Consider the following 14,123-nt stretch of genomic DNA (forward strand, 5'->3'; position numbering starts at 1 on the left):
ATTTCAATTTTAAATTTACGTTTTTCACTTCATTATATTGGTAAAAAAAACAACACCTGTGTGAAACGGATTTTTTTTTTAAATAACAGCTTACCTCGCAGCAAAGTCAGACAAGTATAACTATGCAGCATACAACCTCTTACAAATCAAATTCTCGCGGCAGATAAACTTTTTTTGCAAATGGCTGTCAGTATTTCAATTCAAGCGAAGTGATGCAATACGAAACTGCGTTTGGTTATAGCCACAATTTTGTAATTCTGGTAACGTAAGTATTGGTAACATATGTAAGATAACAACATTTTTTGACTGAACGTTTGAAAATAACTACTCTTTACCGTTCTATTTCATTTTTATAGTAATTCAATATACAGCAGGAATCAAATATTGGCTCAACAGATGTTGTTAGCAGCTATTCACTTATTAAAATATATAGGTAACGTATGTATCGAAGGAAATCAAACTATCCAATTCCGTGATTTGTTCATATGATAACTACAGAAACACTCATAAGTAAGATAGTTGTGTAGTTGTTATTTGAGTACGATTATATTGGACTGATTTTGAACTGTATTACACTTAAAAAATCCATTTCTTAGCAGCATTGTGTCAAGTTTTAAAAAGCGATAACGTATGTATTTTAAAATTGGCGACAAACATATTCACTGGAGTTGCACTTTATGGATGATGCAGTTTCATATAAAAAGAACGTTAAATGCTAAAGATGCCATGACTTATTTTTAAATTAATATGGTATATATGACCGGAAATGGTGTTATTAAGTAAAACATTATGTCTAACTTCGGTTACATCGACTTTGCGACAGTAACGTAAGTATCAATTCAGAGGGTTTACAGACATTATTTCAAATATTCATAGACCATAATGATTTTAAATGTGTACATGTGTACGTATTCAGTTTGCTCATATGTGTTTCCGCTCGTAGCTGATCGACCGGTAACATCAAATGACTCCCTTTAGTGAGAAAGGGTGTGAAGATTATTTCATTAATTATTTGAATTACACAATGAATTTCCTTCACTCATCGAAACTAATAACGATGGAAAACTCACACCTTTTTATCTCTAGCATGCAGTCAATGTTATCTTGGAAAACTCGCTGATATCATTTTTGTACTTAGAAATAACATATTTTTTGCGCATTATATCGAGAAACTTTCGAGAATAAATGCTTAATTTTCGCATTATAAGGCTAACTGTTGCAAATAAACGCGTAACTCTTGCATTATATTCCGAACTATCCTATATAAATCTAGTTACGTAAAACAGGAATCCGTGATTCTCAACTGATTCGATATGCAAGACCTTATCCTGCGTATGGTTAGTTTTTAAATCGAAGCATGCTAATAGCAAACAAGTTGATGGTGCAGTCTCGTTTAAAATCAGCATTTCGCAAGTTATATGGTCGTTATAACGATCTAGTTTGCCAATACAACCTAACATTGGGTCAAATACTGTCTGGTGTGTTTCATGCTGATTGCTAGGCCGTTCTTGGCACACTGATTTTGACTACGGATAACTCCGTTTACCTCATCAAGGTATAGGGCTCACAGCGGGTGTGACCGGTCGACAGGGGATGCTTACTCCTCCTAAGCACCTGATACCACCTCTGGTATATCCAGGGGTCCATGTTTGCCAAACTCTCTATTTTGTACTGCTTATAGGAGTTTTGAGATTGATCACTGTTCGTTATTTTCGCTTTTTATAGTGAATTAATCTAAATCTCCAAAATATCATTAAATATTTTAAGTTATGCGAAACCTATATTGATGATGCTATTATCTATAGTGACACATGGGACGGACACCTCCGAATCATGCGTGCGTTTTTTCCACATTCTGGCTAAAGTAGACTTGACTATGAACCTAGAAAAGAGCGGCTTTTGTCATGCTACTGTGGAATATTTAGGTCATAATGTAGGTCAAGGTCATGTTACACTTATTACGACTACAGTGGAAGTTATCGCAAAGTTCTCGACTCTTAGAAACAGAAAAAAGTTATTGATATTCCTGGGTATGACTGTTTTTCATAGACAATTTTGTCCAAATTTCTCTTCAATATATAGTTGTTCCACTTACCAACCTATTGCAAAAGAGGGTTAAGTTTGAATGAACAAAGGACTGCGATGACTCATTTTGCAAAATTAAGTTTGTCCTTTTGAGTAGTTAAGTTCTTTCAGCCCCAGATTTTTGTAAGCAGTTGAAGCTTACTGTTGATGCTAGTGATGTAACAGTGGGAGTTGGTTGTTTCAAGAGCATAATTACAAAGTACATATACTTATTTGTTATTTTTCAAAGAAACTTGCAAAATGTCAATAATTTTTCCATTGAAAAAGCATGTCTTGCTTTCCTGATAGCTTTAAATTATTTTGATCTTTATTTGAATGTTACTGTGCATCCAATTTTTGTTTTTACAGCTCACAATTCCTTGACGGTTTTGCATAAAAAAGTTAAACAAGAATCAAAGATTTACAAGATGGAGAAGTTACAAGGGACACAACAAAGGCAAAGTTGTAACAACAAAGGCAAAGAAAATGTTACTGCAGATGCCTTGTCAAGAGTATCATAAAAAACAACAACCTGTATTTCAGTTTTACTTTTATTCCTTTGATTTGATGTATATGCGCTCAGGTCTTGAATTTTCTCGAACCTAATAACATTTTAACTAATATACAAAATGGTTTCAGGAAAATAAATCGAAGCATAATCGACCAGCTGGTAAGATTTGAGACCTATGCTCGAGATTCCTTTGCTACAAATCAGCATGTCGTCTACGTGAAAACAAGAAGATAACGAACAGTATTAATCGCATAACTCCTATAAAGAATACAAAATTAAGAGAAGGTCGGACCCCTAAATATACTAGAGGTGGGATCAGGTGACTAGGAGGAGTAAACATCCCATATCGACCGTAACACCCGTCGTGAGCCTTGATCTTGAGAAGGCAAACAGAGCATTCCACAGTCAACATCAGTGTGCAAACCTGGCCTAACAATTGGTATAAAACACGTCAGATAGATTTGATATAATGGGAAGTTGTATTGGCAAACTAGATCATTATAACGACAATAGAATTTGCAAAACGCTGACTTTAAACGAAATAAGGAAAACACCTGAAACATCAACTTGTTTGTCATTAGTCTGTCTCGATTTAAAAACTGGTCATACGCAGAACAAGATATTGCATATCGAATCAGTTGAGAGACATAAACACCATATGCAGGTGACAGTGGAATATTGTTACATATATATGGGAATGTAACGATAGAGAAGCTGAAATCATCCCGTTTGTCATAAAGTTGAGTTGTTAGTTTGCAATTTGTATCTATGTTCAATAAAAAGACATAAAGACCATATGCAGGTGATAAAGTTGGGTTTCTAGTTTGTCGGTAAAATTTATGTTCAATTATGAATCTGTTTTCCTGACAGAATCCACTTAAGTCATTACACAATGATCAATCGGTAGATACTGTTAGGTTTCGGTGCGAGAATACAAGGTGAGCTCCAGTCACTTTTACTTGGTTCAATAATGTCATTGTCCAGGATGTACTGCACTTCTATGCTTGGGTACTGTAATTTTAGTGGGCTTAAACGATAAGGATGCTGCTTGATGGGCAAAGTGCCACCCACTATAACATCATGACAAGCAGCATTGGTGTTTTTAGAAACATCTATAAAGATTGAAGGATAATCAGTCATAAGTTGTTGAACCTCTTCTGTTTGTTGAATATCTAAATATCCAAGTTTGGCATGAAGTTGGCAAAAATTTCGGAATTCTTCTAACGGACAATCTGATTGAAGGTTTTTCATTAGTCCCTACACTTACGTCATTTTCAGTACAATTTGTTGACCCAAGTGGAAACTGATTTTACAAAATTTCGGTCACAACTATAAAAAACTCTTTCAACACTAAATTTAATGAGCAAACTCGTTTTTCTTTACACCGGCGTTGTGTCTTAACTACACAGTTCACATCACTAAGCTTGTTTTCAATTTCATATAAGCCATGATATCTGGTCTGTAAAGGATGACCAGAAACAGACGAAATACAAAAAATACACTTATCACTCGGTTTAAAACTCTGTTCCTGGCATCTTTGTCATACCAAAATTGCATCTTGGCTTGAGAAATCTTGAGATTTGAGATTTTTGCTTGTGCCAATTTGCAAGCATTGTAAAGTCTCTCGTTGAAATTAGATACACAGACTAAAAGGTTCAGAGCACTAGTTTCATTCAACCATTTTTCTTTCAACGAGTTTAAAGGACCTCTAACTGTATGACCAAACACAAACTGAAAGGGACTGACTCCAAAAGACTCCTGAACTGCTTCTCGTGCAGCAAATAAAACAAAGTGAACCCCTTCATCACAGTCTTTACCATATTGGTAACAATACATGTATGTGTTCATCATAGTGTTAAGGGTTTTATGAAAACGTTCAAGCGCTCCTTGAGACGCAGGGTTACAAACATTGAGCCAATACTATCTAACACCTATGACATGTTGAAATAACTTTGATCTGACTGAATGATACCGGTAATTAAGGAGCGACTTCCGCTGCACGTGAAAATTTTCCGCGTACATATCTAGAAAGATTTCAGTCGGGCCAGACATGTAGACTAATATAGACTTACAGATACAAGCTAGAATCATCAAGTAGCAGTTACAGTGCTGATGTATAGGTAAGCACATGTGTACCCATGGAAATATTTAGTATTATAAAAATACGTTATTGGCGTCCAAATTGAGGCAAGATACTAGCTTCGAGTTACAGCAAAATCATTTTTGCAACTCGCATCGTGTTGGAGAGACGCCATTTTATCTAATCAATGTTTTTCCTTTTCAATTACTTTAATTAACTATTAAATCAATTAGGCGTTTATTGATTGTATTTCATGCATATGGGATAAAATACGCTTCGCGGATTATAAAGCGTAAACTGCACCAAGTTACATTATATCGTATAACATAGGTCAAAATTAGCTTTATTCCTTGAATTAAAGGATAAAATTCTAGTCAGGACATCACAAGGCCTAGGAAAAGTACAGCCATATTAGTAAGAGAAAATGTATGATCATGATATAAACTCTCTCATCAGAAATATTGAATTTGAAATGAGTTCTATTATCTTTTAGATAATCTTTTGTGTATTAAAACCTGATGACCCATTCCTTGTAGCATGTTACCATGGAGCCCCAAATTAACATAAATTAAAACGATTAAAGATATCTTTGATTATTTAAAGACATCGTCAATTCAGTTATTGCGCGCAATGATTGAATCAATGAGCGCATCCATTAAATTGATGAGAGCAATAATTGAATTGCTCTCATCAATTCAATTGATGCGCACATCAATGTGGTGGAATTATTGCTCGTAAAATTTAATTTGGAGCTCGGCATAAATAATCTATAATCTCTTTAATTCAGTTGAAGACATCTCTAATGATTTACAACGCTATTGTATAAAAAAATAATATGCGCATCAATTCTTTTAAAGAGGGCTACAATTCAAATGAAAAGACCATCAATTCAATTGTAGATATGCTGAATTGAAAATATTTCTAATTATATAATTGCTGTCTTGAAAAGAATTATTGCATGTATCAATTGAATTAATGATATCATTAATTCAATTGAAGAGAACAATAATTCAATTATTGCAGGTATCAATATTAATGTTGATTCGCGGTACAATTCAATTGAAGAGAGCAATAATTCAATGATTGCGCGCATTAATTGAATGGATGTGCGCATTAATTAAAGTATTGCTCTATTCAATTGAATCGTAGAGCTCATCAATTAAATTGTGGATACCATCAATTCATTTAAAGAGAGCAACAATTCAGGCATAGCGCTCATGATCATACATTCAACAAAATAATTAATGCTATCAATGATTCAACAAATGCTCGTAATAATTCAGAATTGAAGACATAATTAAATACTTGAAGAAATCTTTAATTGAATTGTCGCGCGCATAAATAAATAGATCAATATTTATGATTCATTTATAATTCAAGATATATCTTCAATTATTTGAGTTTATGTAAATCTGGCGTTCCATAGTTACTAGTAACTATGATAGAGAGAGAGAGAGAGAGAGAGAGAGAGAGAGAGAGAGAGAGAGAGAGAGAGAGAGCAATCATGGTAGTTCAGTGGTAAAGCGTTTGCTTCTCGCTTTCTAATCGGGAGGTCGTGAGTTCGAGCCTCGTTCGTGTCATGGCCGCGTCAAACTTAAGACGTAAACACAGGTAGTGGTTGCTCATTCGCGAAACGCTTGGCATTTAGAGATGAGAGATGAGAATCATGGGTCTTCCGGGAATGACCTTAATCAAAGACGTAGGTCCAGTGACGCTACAGACGTTGACACATTATAGAATCCTCACTGCTAAGGTCCCGAGCGCTAGGCATAAGTCTATCTTTGTGGTACTTCACCTACAGCTGGTGACGTCTCAATAGGAGTGAAATGTATAACAAACATTCTACAAAAATGTAAATTATATAAATATTGCATATAAATTGAAAATTTTCACCCCAAGAAAACCATTGTCAACCGAGGCGTAGCCGATTATATTATAGTCTTTATTTTCTCTCTCGAAGTACTGGGCTACTAGTAGCTATCTTTTCTCCCTTGAGGTAACCACCTACTAGTAAGTACCTTTTTCATTGAAAGTACTCGGCTATTACTAACTGGCTTTTCTCACTTGAAGTAACCAGCTATTAATAGCTAATTTTTCCTGTTTCAAGTGGCTGGTTACTAGTAACCCACTATTTTTTTTCCGAAGTAGCCGGTATTAGTAACTGGCTATTGGTTGTTAATTTTCTCATTCTAAAGTCAAGAACACAATACCAAGGCGACTTGAAATTGTCATTCATTCAATGATGAATGTGGATTGATGATGACGATTCATTGGCACAATTTAAAGTAAATTCTCCATTGTTAACATGTTAAGGGCAAAAAGCTTCGGATCCTTACATCACGAACTAATATCATATCTGTGCCAATTTAGAACGAGTACTGGTTATTTTTCCTCTTTTGCTTTCAATGTTGAGAATATTTCAAAAGTTTTAACAGACTTTCAGGCATTGTGACAGACGGACAAACTACGACCAGAGAGCTTCTTGAGTCAACTAATATATTGATATTATTTATGCATTTTCCAACAGGCTGTTGTAAGGATGTCCTAAAACTTTATGGTTTATGGTAGTTTAATAGAGGTCAGTAATATCAAAATAACCTGCACATGTGCTATATATATGACCTGTAAACATTTACTTTCTCCTTGTAACTTCATAACATCACTAACAAGGATCTAAGTGGTGCTAAACAAACTCAAACAGATTGTCAAAGAAATAAAACGTACTGAAATTTTATAATCGAGAACGGTGTTAACGGGTATCTGAAGACGTCTGCTTTCACCAGATTGTTGATATTCTTGAAGATCTTGTTTACAGATCCGTGGAATATGACAATATCGATCTGTGATGGCTTATTAACACTCCAATACCCAGATGCAAAGCAGTCAAAAGAATATGGACGCCCAAGAGATCACAGTGAACATCAATGGTTTCAAATTCAAACTAAAGAGAGCGGTGATTACCAAACTACCAAATCTGAAAGTCACGTCTTCACAGACAGAGTACTTCTTTGAGAGACCAAACCAATGTTTTGAGGCCATTTACAACTACTGCTTGGTAGGGAAACTTCATATTCCCCTCACTGTCTGCACTGGGGAGTTCCTCGAGGAGTTAGAATTCTGGGGGATCGAAGCAACGGAGCTAGAAAAGTGTTGCCATCACCGGTACGTATTATTCATGCGCGAGCAGGAGAATTTGAGAGGATTTCTCCGATGCACTGCTGAAGAAGAAGTTCGTCAAGATGAAGACGAAAAATCTACAAACAGCCCTCTCAAAAACAGACTTTGGAAGATTCTTGACAATCGAGATAGTACCAAAGAAACGAAGGTAATTAGTATATATAGAATATTAATGTAGAACCTGTTAAATTGTGTGTGTTTACAGTTGTTTCTTAAAGTTATTACTAAGTATCCAATCACCTTACCTTTGATACATATTCTTCAAAAGTCAGCTGGCCCTTTATTTCCAAAACATCCCTGTTGTGTCAATGACTTTATCTGAGATTTAGATTTATTGAATTCTTCACTTGACGTCAAACAACTGATTGTCTACTAGAGGAGAATTCTGAGAAGTAATTTGTACATATGTACATGTTACGAACATCAATTGCAGAAACAAGTTCCCTGTTGTTGGATTGCTAATGAAGAAGCCTCTCTGCTCTGAGATCAAGAGAATTTTTCTTCATCAACTTTTAAATGTATTGTTGCATCATTTCTGCGTATCCAAGTCTATAACATAATCGTACGCTTCTGTAAAAGTAATGATGTATCATTAAATTTCCTTGTTATGGACCCACTCATAAATCTTTCCAATTTCTTCACCGGAAAATGGAAACTCACATGTCACATACTTTTATTTCCAGACGTACTTCGTTCTATCAACTACGATTATCCTACTCGCCATCTTTGGGGTGGCATTCAGTACTGTGACCGTTACTTCCGTCAGTGACCAAGTGGACAACCTCGGTGGCCATGGGACAACTCGGACCGTAGAATTAACAACGGCAATGCACAATGGCAAATCAGAAACAACGGGGACGCAAGCTACAACTGATAGCGAGTGGATGAAGGAGTCGGAAACGAACGCTTCACATCAATATGCAGAAGGAGAGAAAATGTTTTCTAATATAGCGCGTGACAAAGTTCTTACAATAGAGAACACCGATTCTAAAACTCGTTGGTTCCTTTACATTGAGCACTTCACAAATGTGTTCTTTTCTATTGAATTAATCATTCGTCTGGTCTGTTGTCCCTCTCTATCGCGTTATTTCCGTGGATGTCTAAACTTGCTGGACATTGTCGTCCTGGTTGCGAGCTACGGACGATACATTGTTCTCGCGGCTGACATGACCGAATCCACCATTAATGCTGACCCGCTGCTGTATCTCCAAATGCTACGTGTCCTTCGACTGCTCCGAATCATTGAAAACGTCCCAGCCTTCAAGATCCTCTGCTACACTGTTCAACTCGGTCGGAAGGATCTCATGACAATGGTATTGTTTCTTTTTATAGGAATGCTGCTGTTCTCGAATTTCCTCTACTTTGTAGAGAGTAATGACGATTTCCAGAGCATTCCTGACGCTTGGTGGTTCAGTATCATCACTATGACAACGGTGGGGTTCGGCGACATGGTTCCCAGAACTGCCCTTGGGCGCATCATTGGTACCCTATGTGCGTTATCGGGAGTTTTATTCATATCCCTTACCATTCCCATCTTCGTCAACACGTTCCAATCTCTGTACTTGTATGCCTGTTTCAGAAGTAACCGATTTGAAAAGCAGAAGTAAAGAAATACAGATAATTCACAACATTTAGAGTAGTCAATGTTTGTGTTGTGTAAACATTTTATTTCCTTGCACCTTCGTGGGTTCTTTGTTCTTGTTCGGAATGATAGATTAGTTGAGGAAAGCTGTCCACGGAGCTTGCGTCACCATCTCGTTGAAGCTATCCATCGCGTGGTAATAATAAATTCCTCAGTCGAACTGCACCTTTGCATGTAGAATGCAACCAAAGATAATGTATTAAAGTATCATTTATTACCAGCAATCAACAGTGTAAGAATTATAGGTCACCACAGTGGAAGATATGTGGACTTATAGGAGGTCTGTGAACTTGTGGGAAGTCTTTGGACTTGTCGGAGACCTTTGGACTAGATGGAGGCCCGTGGACTAGTCTGAGGCTCGTGGACATGTTGGAGGACTTTGGACTTGTCGGAGGCCTTTGTACTAATAAGGGGGCCCGTGGACTAGTCGGAGGCCCGTGGACTCCTCTGAGATTGTCCTATGTGGGGCTGTCTAAACTTATTTTCCACATTTCAACCTTTGTACGAAAAACATCGCTGGACTAGTTATCTTTAAAAACGTAGAAAAAAAAAGAATTGAATTCTTTATTTCATTGTATATGTAGAAACCTACATTAAGTGTGAAATGCATTTTATAGGTATCATGAACTATGGAAAGATTTGATATTAAAGAACAAAACAAAAATACTTGTCTTTGTTATGGGTTGACCACCAAGAGATGTTTTCAACCGGAATAGTGTGGAATCTGTATAGAATTCAATGAATTATACATGTACCTTTGCGTTCGTGCGCTTTTGGTACTAACATTGTTTATGTAAACGTACCAGAACAGAAAACTATGTACATGTATGAAATAAAAAGGAAAATTAGACGGTTAAGTTCAATTGAATTGTAATTTTATTTATCCTTATTTTTTTCAATTCCAATGTTTTCCAAGCAGTCCAACCTTTATCAGGAGTCATATTTAGTGTTTTGCAACTTACACAGCATTTGTATTTTAGACCAATCTCAAACTGGGTGGGAGGTTGCAGGTCCCCGGTCCCTGATCCCCTCTTGTCACTGAACTTGTGCATATGTAATATTTTAACATACACTGCATTTGGAAAGTAGTTCACTTTTAAAATATACACTTTTTTTATTGAAATGAGTTTGTAAGGAGTCCATAAGTTGATAGAACTTGTTTCTTATTCTCATTTTATAATTTACGATAAAAACTGCCAATGAAAAAACTAGTATAATACCTTGTTGGTATTGCCAAAAATAAAGCCATATTCATGCAAGGTGAAGATAACCAACAGTGATCAATCTCATAACTCCTACAAGCAATACAAAATAGATAGTTGGGCAAACACGGACCCCTGGACACACCAGAGGTGGGATCAGGTGCCTAGGAGGAGTTGACCGGTCACACCCGCCGTGAGCTCTATATCCTGATCAGGTAAACGGAGTTATCCGTAGTCAAAATCAGTGTGCCAAGAACGGCTTAACAATCGGTATGAAACACGTCAGACAGCATTTGACCCCATGCGAGGTTGTATTGACGAACTAGATCGTTATAACGACCATAGAATTTGCGAAATGCTGACTTCAATCGAGACTGTTGAAATCCCTGTACCATCAACTTGTTTGTCAGTAGCTTACCTCGATTGAAAAACTGACTATACCCAGAACAAGCTCTTGCATATCGAATCAGTTGAGATATATAAACACCATATGCAGGTGATAATGTACATGCCAAAATTCACAACTCAAAAGTTTTAACTCTAATTCTTTCATGTGTAAATATCTATAATTTTACAAACTTGAAGAGGCTTCAATGCTCAATATAACTATGCACATATTTTGTTTCGAAGATATTCGGGCACAGAGAAGATTTTTAAACATGTATTTCTATTGTATAATCCATGTGAAATTCATGCCCTTTGAGCCAGGGGTTCAGGCTTAACCTGAACCCCTGGCTCAAAGGGCATGAATTTCACAATCTTATTAGACGCTTCTAAGCTCAATAAAAATACGCATCCAGTTTGTTTCCTTCATTTTTGGGAGTAAAGAAGATATCAAAACATTCAAATACCTTAGGTGTGAACCCCCAACTTTTTTTTTACCACGAATTTCACAATTTTAGCTGAGGCTGTCAAGCTCAGTATAACTATGCACCCACTCTATCAGTCACATGTCCAGGAGTAGAGATCCTTAAAGAGTGTACTATTTCCAGAGGTTTCAACTCTACGAGGGCTGTTCAATATGTAATGTGTATTGAACGATATCTCAAAAGCATTCCACTCAAATAGTGAAATGAACATTACATCCTTTCAAATTATTCTCCGCGGTTTGAAATACATAATTTCAATCTCTGAATCCATTTCTGAAATGCGACACGGTACTTTGATTTCGGTAGACATCTGAGGCATTGACTGGTGGTTGAGCCAAGGGCTTGTCGGGACTTGTAACGAGGACCAGATAAGAACTTTTTAAGTTTTGGAAAAAAGAAAAGGTCGCATGGGGCTAGATCTGCAGAGTATGGTGGGTGTGGCAAGACGATGTATGTGATGGAGCATTATAATGAAGTAGACGAACATGCCTAAATCCTGACACAGGGCGTCGTTTATGATAATATTTCTTGAGCGTTTTTAGTAACATCTCGGTAAAACCGACCTGTAACAGGTTTGCCCTTCAACACCGGAATTTGTACGGCTATACCATCACATGAGAAGAATATGCAGTAAAGAATCTTCTTTGTGCTTATGGTTCTTTTGGCAACTACAGGCCTTCTACCATGTTTAGTTACCATATTTTGCTTCCAATTTTTCTTACTGGTTCGAAATAGTGAACCAATGTTTCGTCACCAGTAACAATGTTTGCAAATTGTCTTTGATTGAATTTGAAAACATTTTGAGCAATTGCTTAGCAGTTTGTACTCGTACCCGTTTTTGGTCGTCTATCAATATATGCGGTATCCATGTGGCAGAAATCTTTCGTACTTTCAAAATACGCTTCAAAATGAAATGCACCCGCGATGGCAATATGCCAACAGCTTTGGCAATATCACGAATCGTGTATCTGCCATCATTTTCAATTATTTCCCCGACTTTTGCCTTGCCTGTTAGTCACAGTTCGGCCAAATTTTGTTGCATCTCTGATGGACTCTGTGCCAGTCAGAAATTTCTTTCTTCACCTACAAACTGTCTCATAAGATACCTTATCAGACCCATAAACTTCCCCCAATTCAGTAAAAATCTGCATTACCAAATGACCGAGTTTTGTGCGAACTTTTATATAAGCTCTAATTTCTTCAATAGTCTCAACCCGTTTCCCCAACCATTTTTACAACAGTGGTCAACGACTGGCTCTATTGAAATGACTATAAGTTTAAAACTATGTGGAGCTGAAGGCTGGTGTTTTTACCGTTGGAAAAGTATTGAATAGAGCTATTCAGGAGTACAATTGTATCATCATCCACGAAATTGTGCAAAGCGTTATCGTACTGTGGTACAATACACATTACATATCGAATAGCCCTCGTACCTCTAGGAGCAGGCACCATGAAGTTCATAAATTTTATTTCCTTACCTCAAAAGATGTTCCACAGCAATTTTAATGAAAATTGACCATGCAGTCTCTGAGAAGTCAAAAATGTTCAAAAGTTAACGAAGGACAACTGACCATATTGGACAGGCATAGTTAGCAATAAATCACCCGAGTGACTCATGTGACCTAATAGGGATCACATGATTTGCCTGGTAAGATGAAATTAGGAAGTGGGGAGGGAATGTGCTTAGGGAAGGTACACTTCAGTAAAGCAAAGGAAGTCTTTTGTCACATGCTATTTAAAAAAAGTATACACAACAAAGTCACATATCTAAAATTGATTTATTATGGTGTTATGAGTCTGATGATAAAAATAAGCACCAAAATACAAGAAATATGTGACCTATATATACTTGTCAATATTATGCACTACTGATATATAATGATAATTTATATACTTCATTCAGTTTATTTTGCTGGAAATAAAAAAAAAAATAGAAACAATTTCTCTGAATTACTTCTTGGGTGATCTCCTAAAATGCCTACATATTAATATAATAAGATTAAGATTTAAAGTATTACAAAATCTATATTATATGACATCACAATCACTTCAAAGACGGCCTCTAACAATCAAAGAAAAGAATTTATAATTACATCACTACCATTGTCAATGGTCAGAGATGTCAATATTATGTAAATATGCTGCCTCTTTCTGCAAAAGATCAACTCTATATGTATTGTATGGGATTGCAGATTTGAAAAATAAGAACTTTGACTTTATAAAGCTCATTCACAATACCATTACAACCTGCAGTGGTTTATATACCCTCAACCTTTTTCATCGTTGGTCTATTTTTGAATTACCATCAATTTCCATTCAACATACACTTACTCCCAGTAAGACACAGGAGACTTTGCACATAATTTGAGTTATCTTTCTTGGCTAACTCTTCTCGGCTCCTGGACCAGAAAGGTAACAAACACACATTTGGTCCTTTCCCAGCAACAGAATGGTGTTACCATCAGGATGCCATCTCAAGGAATGAACATTAAATACTCCTATAAACAAATAAAGCCATTTAAACAATTGTCATTTTAACTGACTGATTAACAACAATATTGAACTACAAAGAAAATGT

At 36.3% G+C, this 14,123-nt stretch overlaps 2 protein-coding genes across 2 annotated transcripts in view; one reads left to right on the forward strand and one right to left on the reverse strand.

The window, feature by feature from the left end:
• Positions 1 to 7,520: 7,520 nt before the first annotated feature.
• On the forward strand, positions 7,521 to 10,072 carry LOC125663696 (potassium voltage-gated channel protein Shaw-like). Its single transcript, XM_048896027.2, has 2 exons — positions 7,521 to 7,980; positions 8,516 to 10,072. Exons 1-2 carry the CDS (start codon positions 7,528 to 7,530, stop codon positions 9,437 to 9,439), a joined length of 1,377 nt encoding a protein of 458 aa, XP_048751984.2. The 5' UTR covers positions 7,521 to 7,527; the 3' UTR covers positions 9,440 to 10,072.
• Positions 10,073 to 13,306: 3,234 nt separating this feature from the next.
• Positions 13,307 to 14,123, reverse strand: part of LOC125663336 (WD repeat-containing protein WRAP73-like) — a 47,161-nt gene continuing 46,344 nt past the window's right edge. The window contains exon 14 of the mRNA XM_048895632.2: positions 13,307 to 14,043. Coding sequence (XP_048751589.2) covers positions 13,928 to 14,043 — 116 coding nt within the window. The 3' untranslated portion in view covers positions 13,307 to 13,927. The remainder of the gene's footprint in view (positions 14,044 to 14,123) is intronic.

The sequence above is a fragment of the Ostrea edulis genome, chromosome 1 (assembly GCF_947568905.1).
Source record: "Ostrea edulis chromosome 1, xbOstEdul1.1, whole genome shotgun sequence".
Taxonomy (NCBI): domain Eukaryota; kingdom Metazoa; phylum Mollusca; class Bivalvia; order Ostreida; family Ostreidae; genus Ostrea; species Ostrea edulis.